This window comes from Heterodontus francisci, chromosome 17 (genome assembly GCF_036365525.1).
Source record: "Heterodontus francisci isolate sHetFra1 chromosome 17, sHetFra1.hap1, whole genome shotgun sequence".
Classification (NCBI taxonomy): domain Eukaryota; kingdom Metazoa; phylum Chordata; class Chondrichthyes; order Heterodontiformes; family Heterodontidae; genus Heterodontus; species Heterodontus francisci.
Window position 1 is genome coordinate 44,042,186 of NC_090387.1, and position 11,123 is coordinate 44,053,308.

The 11,123-nt window shown below is 42.8% G+C and overlaps 1 protein-coding gene across 1 annotated transcript in view; it reads right to left on the reverse strand.

Annotated features, from left to right (window-relative positions):
• The window catches only part of LOC137378887 (NLR family CARD domain-containing protein 3-like), a 40,431-nt gene extending 32,058 nt beyond the window's left edge, over positions 1-8,373 (reverse strand). The window contains exons 1-3 of the mRNA XM_068049353.1: positions 8,259-8,373; positions 6,182-6,520; positions 812-1,141 (exon numbers count right to left, since the gene is read on the reverse strand). Coding sequence (XP_067905454.1) covers positions 812-1,141; positions 6,182-6,520; positions 8,259-8,310 — 721 coding nt within the window. The 5' untranslated portion in view covers positions 8,311-8,373. The remainder of the gene's footprint in view (positions 1-811; positions 1,142-6,181; positions 6,521-8,258) is intronic.
• Between the last annotated feature and the right edge of the window lie 2,750 nt (positions 8,374-11,123).

Here is an 11,123-nt window from a genome sequence, read left to right on the forward strand (position 1 = left end):
GGATGGGAGAAACTTATCACAGGGGGCTGGGAATTTTCCCATTGGTTTGCAGAATTATCTGGAGTCGAGTGGGTTTTAACTGTAGCGCTACACCTGTGCACTCTTGGGGTCCCTAAGCCAACCTACACCTAAGCTCGTGACAGTGAGTTGGACTCCAATGGGGAGAGTGTGTGCACTCCATACTGAAATTCTACATGTAGTTTGGTTCAGAGACTCAAACATGTTGATGGGTTTTCATATGTCTCAGACAGCTGACTGATCAAAAAATAAATTATTCAGTTGAATCTTTACTAATGATAGGAAAACTGTTTGTTCCTAACAATAAAAAACTGTTCCCTTGTATATTTTGACCTAGTAACAGCCAAATAAACTTGTAAATTCCTCTGAATTCAGATATAACACTAATATCCAGAATGGAATATGGTAACAATACTATTGCTTTGTTGTCTTGTACATTTCTAGTAAATTCATATGAAAGTTTGTTAGTATTTCCATCGTACTACCTCTGTGAACATTTTCTGAAAAACATTCACAATTCTCCACATTTCATAGAACAGCTGAGCAAAGAACAACATGAATCATGAAGAGAAACTGGGCCAAAATTAAAATATGGCGAAGCTCCTTGTAAGAAATAGACGTTTACATGTTAAGAACAGATAATGTCTGTTACTTGTGTGTGTGGCTCAATTCCTCAAATTCAAATCAAGGTTCCCGAAGTGAAAATAAGACAGAATATATGCAATATTAGAATCAAAAAAATGAAATGTTCCTCATCATTTTCTTGATACCATTCTCCTTTATTATTACTCACCCTTGATGGTTAAAGTAACAACTTTTTGTAAAGGTGTCTTCAAAGCTTCATGACTAACTTCACATTTGTAAGAAGCTCCATCATCTGCTTGATTGCCTTTGATGATTAGGAATGAAAGCAGATTAAACGTCCCATCTTGATTTTGTTGAGGTGATCCTGTAATCGCTCTTGAAGTGATATCAACTTGGTTTTCACTGTCTCTTGAGCCACTTTTTAACCAAGAAACAGAATGGTTTTTTGGGTAAAAGTTTTTCATCTCACAGGTGATTGTTTTATCTTCCCCAGGTTCAATGACAATGTTTACAGTGTTTACTGAAACTGTAGGAGGTGCTACAAAGACACAAGGAATAAAGATAAATATTATATTCCTTATATTAGCTTTCATTATTGATGTCATCTTAAAATGCAACGTGTTCATATTAGGCATGGATAGGACCAGATGTCGGCAATTTAGCCCCTCGAGCCTGCTCTGCTACACAGTGAAATAATGGTTGATTTGCAGCTTAATTCCATCTTTGCCCCATATCCCTTAATACACTTGGTCAACAAAAATATAGAAATCTCAGATTTAAAATTTACAATTTGTCCAGCATCAACTGCTATTTGCGGAAGTGAGTTCCAAACTTCAACCACCTTTTTTGTGTAGAAGTGTTTCCTAATTTCATTCCTGAAAGGCTCTAATTTTTAGACTGTGCCCCGTAGCCCTGGACTCGCCAATCAGTTTCTCTCCTTCTACCCTATCAACATATCCTTCTATTCCTTTCTCCCTCATGTGTTTATTTGGCTTGCTCTTAAATCCATCTACGCTAGTATCCTCAACTACTTCTTGTGGTAGAAAATACACATTCTTACCACTCACTGGGTAAAGAAATGTCTCCTGAATCCTTACTGGATTTATCAATGACTTCCTTATATTTGCAGCCCCTAGTTTCCGAAAATGGAAACAACTTCTCTACATCTGCCCTATCAAACCCTATCATAATCTTAAAGATCTCCACAGATCACCCTTCAGTCTTCTCTTTTCTAGAAAAAAAAACAGCCCCAGTCTGTTTAATCTTTCCTGATAGGTAGAACCTCTCGGTTCTGGTATAATTCTAGTAAATCTTTTTTGCGTCTTTCCCAGTGCCTCTATATGCTTTTTTTTTTATTAATATGGAGGCCAGAACAATTCTCAGAACTCGAAGTGTGGTCTAACCAAGGTTCTATGCAAGTTTAGCATAACTTCTTTTCAGTTCTATCCCTCTAGAAATAAACGCCAGTTCTTTGTTTTCTTTTTTAATTACCAGATTAACCTGCATTGCTACTTTTAATGATTGGTGTATCTGTACCCCCAAATCCCTCCGCTACTCTACCCCATTTAGACACTTAGGGCTGCATTTTACTTTGGCCGTAAGGGTGCACTTGGCGGAATCGCCGTGTTATTCAGCGTGGCGGCTCATTTAAATGGCCGGGGTGGACTCCCCACCCCGATGGCATGGAGGGGGTGGGCTGTCCCTCCCCGGCAATGGTGCCAGAAGCCTATGTATAGGCGTTGATGCCATTTTTAAAGGGCTTCGAGCCCTACATTGCAATGTACATATTTACGGGAATACTGATGTATTCCCCCCCAATAAGCATAGAAGTAATTACCTGCCCCCCACCCCCAAAACACTTACCTTGTGCTGCCAACCTTTACTCCCCAAAGTTCATCAAGTTTAAACTTTACCCCTACCCACCACCCACTAGACCAATGAAATTAATCTGACCCCGTTCTCCCGCTCACGCACTGAAAAACTTACCTGCTTCCCCCTCCCCACCAGTGTCATGCCTCAGATCCCCAGATGGGTATCCAAAGGCGTGGGAGTGTCAGCCACCGGCAGCTGTCTCGCTCCAGAACGGACGGCAGGAGTGGGTAGGTTATCAATTCATTTATTAAAATAAATTTAAATATTTAAATTTTGCTCCAATTGCCCAGCTAACGAAGTTAAGGACTGTATAAGATTAAAAGAAAAGGCCTATAAAGTTGCCAGAAATAGTAGTCAACCTGAGGATTGGGAGGATTTTAGAATACAGCAAAGGAGGACCAAGAAACTGATAAAGGGAGAACAGAATATGAATGTAAACTAGAAATAAACATAAAAATGGACTGTAAAAGCTTCTATAGGTATGTAAAAAGAAAATGTTTGGCTAAGACAAATGTTGGTCCATTGAAAGGTGAGTCAGGAGAATTTATAATAGGGAATAGAGAAATAATAGAGAAGCTACATGATTAATTTGTGTCTGTCTTCACTGAGGAACATACAAGAAATCTCCCAGAATTAGAGATCCAAGGGACTAAGGAGAATGAGGAATTGAAGGAAGAAGGCTGTATTGGAAAAATTAATGGCGCTGAAGGTTGATAAGTGCCCAAGACCTGATATTCTACATCCCAGAGTGTTGAAAGAGGTAGATATGTAGATAGTGGATGCATTGGTGATCATCTTCACTATTTAAGAAGGGAGGTAGAGAGGAAACAGGGAAACCTGTTAGCTTTACATCCGTAGTAGACAAAATGCTAGAATCTATTCTAAAGGATGTGATAAATCCACACTTGGATAATAATGATCTGATTGGGCACAGTCAACATGGGTTTATGAATGGCAAATCATGTTTGATGAACCTGTTGGAGTTTTTTGAGGATGTTACTAACAGAACTGATAAAGGGGACTTGGTGGACATAATATACTTGGATTTTTAGAAGGCTTTTGATAAAGTCCCCTACAGGAGGTTGGTGCGCAAAATAAAAGCACATGGGATAGGAGGTAATATACTGGCATGGATTAAGGATTGGTTAACAGGAAGAAAACAGAGAGTAGGAATAAATGGGTCATTCTCATGTTGGCAGGCTGTGACTGGTGGGGTACTGCAGGGATCACTGCTTAGGCTCTAGCTGTTCACAATATATATCAATGAATTGGATGTGGGAACCAAATGTAATATTTCAAAGTTTGTGGGTGACACAAAACTAAGTGGGAATGTGTGTTGTGAGGACGATGCAATGTGGTTTCAAGGGGATTTGGACAGACTTAGTGAGTGGGCAAGAACATAGCAGATGGAATATAATGTGGAAAAATGTGAGGTTATCCACTTTGGTAGGAGGAATAGATGTGTGGAGTATTTTTTAACTGGTAAGAGATTAGAAAGTGTAGATGGACAAAAGGGACCTGGGTGTCCTAGTCAATAAGTCACTGAAAGCTAACATGCAAATGCAGCAAGCAATTAGGAAGGCTAATGGTATGTTAGCCTTTAGCGCAAGAGGATGACAGTACAGGAGTAGTGAAGTCTTGCTTCAATTGTATAGAACCTTGGTTAGACCGCATCTGGAATACTGTGTGCAGTTTTGGTCCCCTTACCTCAGGAAGGATATTATTGCCATAGAGGGAGTGCAATGAAGGTTCACCGGGGTGGCGCGACTGTCCTATGAAGAGAGATTGGGGAAACTGGGCCTGTATTCTCTAGAGTTTCAAAGAAAGAGAGGTGATCTCATTGAAACCTACAAAATACATAAAGGGATAGACAGGGTAGATGCAGCTAAGATGTTTCCCCTGGTTGGGATACAATTTCAAAATAAAGGGGAAGCCACTTAGGACAGAGATGAGGAGAAATTTCTTTACTCAGAGGGTTGTGAATCTTTGGAATTTTTTATTCCAGAGGGCTGTGGAAGCTCAGTCATTGAGTATGTTTAAAGCAGAGACTGACAGATTTCTAAATACCAATGACATAAAGGGATATGGGGATAGTGTGGGAAAAATGCATTGAAGTGGATGATCAGCCATGATCATATTGAATGGCAGAGCAAGCTCGATGGGCTGAATGGCCTACTCCTGCTCCTATGTTCCTATGAAACTCATGATTTCCTTGGGTTTTAATAAAATAATCAGGTTTCATACTAATGTTGGTTGAATTTTCTGTCTATTGTTTTGGCAAATTTAGATGTCAGACCTGCAAAATGGATCATTTTTCTATTTTAAAAATCAGTAGGGCAGTTATAGTGTGGTCAGATGCGAAGCAATGCTCTTTAAATCACATCTCAAGACTATGCCTGAACTGTAGCCTCAGATCGGAAAACCTTTCTGTGCCATGTTGAATGTTTACATTTGCTTTACTCGCCATCCTTATTTGAGTGAGAGTGCCCATTTTATTGCCAGATTGTGCTGTAGGCCCACTAGTATGTAGGCTGAGAGGCCAAACTCATTTCATATAAAACAATTACAACTAGCACATAGCAGACAATTATTCATTACTCTGGACATAGATATGGGCACTAAAGATAGAGTCCACCTATGAAAACCTCAGAGAAGTGATCCTTCTCGAGAAGTTCAAAAACTTGCTCATTAAAACCGACCTGGAGGAACAAGAGGTTCCAAGAGCCAGGCAGGCAGCAATCCTGGCTGCTGAATATATGCTTGTCCACAAGCCCTTGCTCCAAAGGAAACCCTGCCCTAGTCACCTCCAAAAACCTGAAAAGGATAGAAGGTGGGAGGATGATAGGAGGATGAACAGCCATGGGCAAGAAGGGGAAGCTGGAAACACAGGGGGCCCTCCTCAGGCCAAAGAGGAAGGTGCTGAGAGCACGAGTGATGTCCAAAAACCTGTGTGTTTCCACTGTAATAAGGCAGGTCACCTATGAGCTGGCTGCTGGAAGTTATGGGGAAAACCTGTAAGATTAATCAGGGTACACCAGACCAGTGCAAGAAAAGAGGCCCTGATGAAAAGCACAGCAGACCAGGCTGTGGCTTTAACTGCAGCAGTAAGACCCAGTAAATATAACTCTACGAGGGAAGGAGAACTTAACAAAATCCCTGAGAATTACCAGGGTTTAGTGTCCAGAGGAAAAGATGCAATGAGAATTTTTTTTTTTTATGATGCAGCATAAATGAGATGTGTGGAGTTCAGTTGATTGAAGATCTCAAAACAGGTTTATTAAACAGCTAACTATTACATGCAGCACAGAGCTAACCATTTACAGGACTTGCCTCTTGGTGTTACAGTAGCAGAATGAGACTGGCATGTTGTCACATGACTGCATCCTGGTACTCAGCTCATTAGCATACTAAGATCTTAAAGGGATATCACTCTTAAAGGCAATCACACAATAAAAATGACCCTATACCCCTTGAATGAGGCAAGTAAGCCCAAAGTCATACTTAGGGATACAGGAGCCACCCAATCCCTTCTGCTGGTAAAAGGCATGACCTTTCCCCAGAGGGTGGTTTATTATTTTACTTAGATCAGTTTTAGGTACAATCAAGCTCACCTTTTACTTTGTTAAAATCAAGAAAACCTGTCCGATTGGTTCTTTTATGAACAGTTCTGGAAGAATTACACTTCAGGAATTATTCCTAAACTCACCTGTCACTGACAGAGTAACTCTCCCCGTTGCTTTATCGGAAAATATTGTAACTGTGCAGGAGTATGACCCGATGTCATAGATTGTAACATTTTTTAGGAGTAAAGAAGCATTTGCTTTGCTTATTTCATTTAAAGAGAGACTTGATCCTGGTCTGTAGCTTTCATATTCTCCAAAGTCGAACAAACAAACTGTTTTTTCATCATTTCCCACTCTGTGGTTCCATTCAATCACAATGTATCGCAAATCAAGCGCAACTGTGGGGGAAAATGCACAGCTGAGCAGTACATCTTTACCGATTGTGGCATTGACAGCTGGGCTGACCACCAGCTCCAGGGAAGCTGCATTAAAAAAAAGATACACATATAAAAAGGCTCTAAACATGGTTAATAAATCATTAATTGAATTGTTTTTTATTTAGTAAAACTCCACCGGGAAAAATGGCCAACAGTTTTACGGCAAGGAGTTGCAAAATGGTGGGAGAGGTTGGGGACACCTTGGCCATTTATTCAGCACTGTTTCCCACCTGGTAGCTGGTCCAATGGAGCGGCCTGCAATCGGAGCTGGTGGGAATTTGGTGATCGGACGGGGGTGGGGCGGGACGTTGGTGACTGGGAGGAGGTTGATGATTGTGGGGGAGGTATTCGATCGGGACGGGGTGGGGTGGTGATCAGGGGTGTGGTGTTTGGGGGGTGGGGGAGGGTTAGTGATCGGCAGGGAGGGCTTGGTGATGGGGGGATTGGTGATTGAGGGAGGGGGCGGGAAGGCCAAATGTGGTCCAGCAAGCAAAGGCCCTTGGGAGTGTTGTGGAGCCAGAACGACCACTCCTGCTCTTCCTGGTTCCACATGAAACTTAAAAAAAAAATAAACTACTTATTTAGTGGAGGTCACTTGCTAGGCTGCAACCATGCCTCTTTTCTGGATCTTCTCTTTATCAAACAGAAAACTTTTCTAAAACAGCGGGGTAGAAATTGGACCTTGTTGCTTCTGTTTTATGGGCAAAGCGAGGGACAACTTAGTAGACCTAAAGAATGTCTGGAGGATGTTTGACCCAATATTGGATCGGACTGCATTTCAGGCACTCTAAGAGGCTGCCCAAGACAGACCACCAGGTCAACATAAGAAGGAAAGGTAATTTCCTCTGAAGAGATTGGAAGGGCATGTTACTTAAATGGTGGACATTAACCAAATATAAATTGGACATATCCACAATGACAGAATCAATGCAAAGCTGCTTCAGATATATTGAGGTAAATTTGAGATCAGAGACCCCACTTTCCTGTTTCAGTTTCTGGATTTACCATGGATCCCTTGTGGGCCTTCTTGTCTTTTGGAAAGTGGCAGAATAACATTACACACCAAACAAATTTATTAAACAAGGCTAATTTATTGATTTGCAAGGCTACAGGGAAAGGATGGGGGAGTGGGACTAGCTAAGTTGCTCTCACAGAGAATCACAGCGGACACATCGGGCAAGTGGCCTCCTCCTGTGCTGTAACTATTTTATGATTTTAGTTTATTTTGATAAAATAGTTGCAGTTTTGATGGGTTCAAATATATTTTTGAATAGGTGCTCTTTCGGAGTTGAATAGACAATTACTTAAATCGGCTTGGTGCTGTCACTTTTGGAAAGTATTTCTCAGCCTGTCTAGTTCATGCTGGAGTCTGAAGCTAATACACAAAAAAAAATCAGACCAGAAAGTTTTTGTGATGGTGAGGAAAGGCCAGAACTGGCAAATTAGAATATTATGCACATTACAGTTTAGAGCAGCAGTCACAACTATTTATTACTTTCCATTTCCTGAAGATAGTTTAGCTTAAGAACTACTGTAAAATCTTCAGCAACACAATTGTTTTGGGTGAACTGTAACATACCAAGTATTAGCTCTATTTTTTCACAAAAAGATCTTTTAACCAGAATAATTAATTGTGTATCTTTCCATCTTCTAGGGAATGATTCCCTGGTACAAAGGCCTACTTTACAATATACTCTTTCATGCCCATAGGTTAAGAGAGAAATTGACTTCCTTGTTAGTAGTAACAGATGCAAAACAAGTTTTAAAGGAAATCTCCACTTACCTGTTAAAGACATGATGTAAAATATCATCAATTCTACTAGAAAGCAGTTCATTGTCCCATTTGTTTTGTTTTCAAATCGATTTGTGAAAAGTAGAGTACATGATAAACTAGTCTCTTAACCGAATAGTGAAAGTGAAAGCAAAAACAGGAAGATACAGATAACAAAAAAATTTAAAGGGGCAGTGTCTTCATGAAAAGTGTATTTTACATTTTGAGGGGGACACGATGCATTTCAACAATAATTTGTGTCATTGCATTGTGCATTTGTAAACGCATAAAAAAAGTTTTCTAAACACTTCATGAAGATTGTGCTCTTTTAAACAAAAAACGAATGTTACTATGTGGGGAGCGGAAGGAGGAGGAAGAAAGAACTCCTTTAGTTCAGAATAGAATGAATAAGAATAAATGGTGAAAATCTGAAAGAAAAACTGAAAATGTCAGAAATATACTGCTTGTCTGAGTAAAATCAGACAGGTGAAAATCCTTCAGAACTGAGAAAGGTCAGTATGACTCTTTAAAAGACTAATTAAAACAAAGATGGCTGGGGAGAACAATAGGAAATATCAAGAGTGCAGATATGCTATTATAAAAATGCTGAGATTTTATAGTCTGTAAATGGGTTCAATTAAAACTGGAAAGAAGTAAAATACTGGATACTGTTTCAGGCAAAACACAGTTACTCCTGACAATGCAGAGCATGCACAGAGCGATCACAGACATCGTCAGCGAGTGTGAACATTTGCCAGCTTGCTAGTATGAATGTGCACATTTACGTGCTGTCAGCAATCAATGACATCCTCACCTCTTAATAGCAGTGATCGCCACCTCCATTCCCCTGAACAGTACCCCGCTCCCTCCCGCCATATCTGCTTTAGTTGTCACTTCTCCCCTCAGCCACTCACTCCCCGCCTCGCTGCTGCCTTCCCTTAGCCACTTGATTCCACCCTCGGCCACTCGTTCATACCCTCCCCACTTCCTGCTCGCTTCCCACCTCGCTGCTTCCTCCCCGCCTCACCTTAGTCACTCGCCTCCACCTTCGGTCGCTCGCTTCCCCCGAGCCACTTGTTCACACCCTCTCCACTTCCCGCTCGCTTCCCACCTCGCTGCTTCCTCCCCGCCTCACCTTAGTCACTCGCCTCCACCTTTGGTCGCTCGCTTCCCCCGAGCCACCCGCTCACGCCCTCTCCACTTCCCGCTCGCGTCCCACCTCGCTGCTTCCTCCCTGCCTCACCTTAGTCACTCGCCTCCACCTTCGGTCGCTCGCTTCCCCTGAGCCACCCGCTCACGCCCTCTCCACTTCCTGCTCGCGTCCCACCTCGCTGCTTCCTCCCCGCCTCCCCTTAGTCACTCGCCTCCACTTTTGGCCGCTCGCTTCCCCTGAGCCACCCGCTCACACTCTCTCCACTTCCTGCTCGCGTCCCACCTCACTGCTTCCTCCCCGAGGCCAATCACTTCCTGCTTCCCCCCACCACCCCCCTCGATTGCTTGCTCAAGGCTTCGCCGCATCCCCCCCTGAGCTGTGCGCTCCCTGCTGCGCTGCCCGAAGAAGCAGCAGGGGTAGTGAGCGACTGAGGGGTGACAGGGCAACATGGGAGTGAGTGGCCGAGAGGGGGATGTGGCAAGGCACGAAGCGAGTGGCCGAGGAGGAAGAGGCGAGGGGGGTAGCGAGTGGCTGAGAGGGGGAAGCGGTAAGGCCTGGAACTATCGGCGAGCAGACGGGCATGGGAGGGATTGGCGGAGAGAAGTGTGATGGCAGGAGGGTGCGGGGTAGAGGCATGATCGCAGCCATTGAGGGGATTTGGGTTTGTCTTTTTATGATAAATTGAGCAGCGCCATCTTTATTACTGGCAGCTGCGAGGCATCACAGTGACATTTCAGTGGATGAGGCACCACCTAATTTTTGTGTCGTCAGAAAATGCAGCCAAAAGAAAAACTACACAGTGGAATTTGAATGGGAGAACGTAGCAGGAAAATAGGGTTGGCTGCAGCAGTGTAGGAGACCAAAGACAGAAAAAGTACGGTTTGAGAGGAGGGTGTGAGTGAATTTGAAGCAGTCACAGAGAGGTCAGGATGATATCTGCAGACTGGAAGATGTTCAACAAAGTTCTCAGCAATCTTCATTCATGAGCATACTGCAGCCCTCCCATAACCAGCCATTCTAAGGGAACAATATCTTGACTCTCTCGTGCTGAATATCATTTGGGTCTGAAAATCCTTTTGCCAACCGTACTCCATGTTGCTAACGTCTAATCCTGACCCGACTGTCCAGGGTCAGTGTAGTTACCTTGCAAATAATTTCAGCAGGTGCTTACACCAGAATGAATAGATCTTGGGTGCCCACTTTGAAATGGGACAGGGACAGTGGGGCAGGCACTTCTTTAAGATTTTGTTGTCGTACGTCGCCTATTTTATTTCAGTGCACAGCTGAGGAGCAGCCTGGAAGTTATCGTGTACTGAAAAAACTAGCCACACACAACAAAACTTTACAGGGAACATTAGTGCTCACCTCCCCCACGATTGCATCCAGGAACCTGGGTTGAATGCTGGCAGCTTATTCAACCACAGGGATTGTCACAACCAAGTTTCATTTGTTTTTACCCAAACAGCACACACACACAGTACTCTCACCCAGTATCCTTTATTTCTTCTAAAGCAGCAATGACAAACCATATAGCAGTGGCAAATGTCAGGTTTCTGTTTCTGAAGCAGAATCTAACTCCATTCCCCCCCGTCTCTAGTCACTGTCTGGCTGAACTAGACAGCCACCTTGGTATCCTATTCAACCTTGAGCTGAATGTCAGACCCTATAGGCCCAATTATAACTGTTCAAGTGGATGGGTTTTGATTAAGTTAAAATCTCACCCC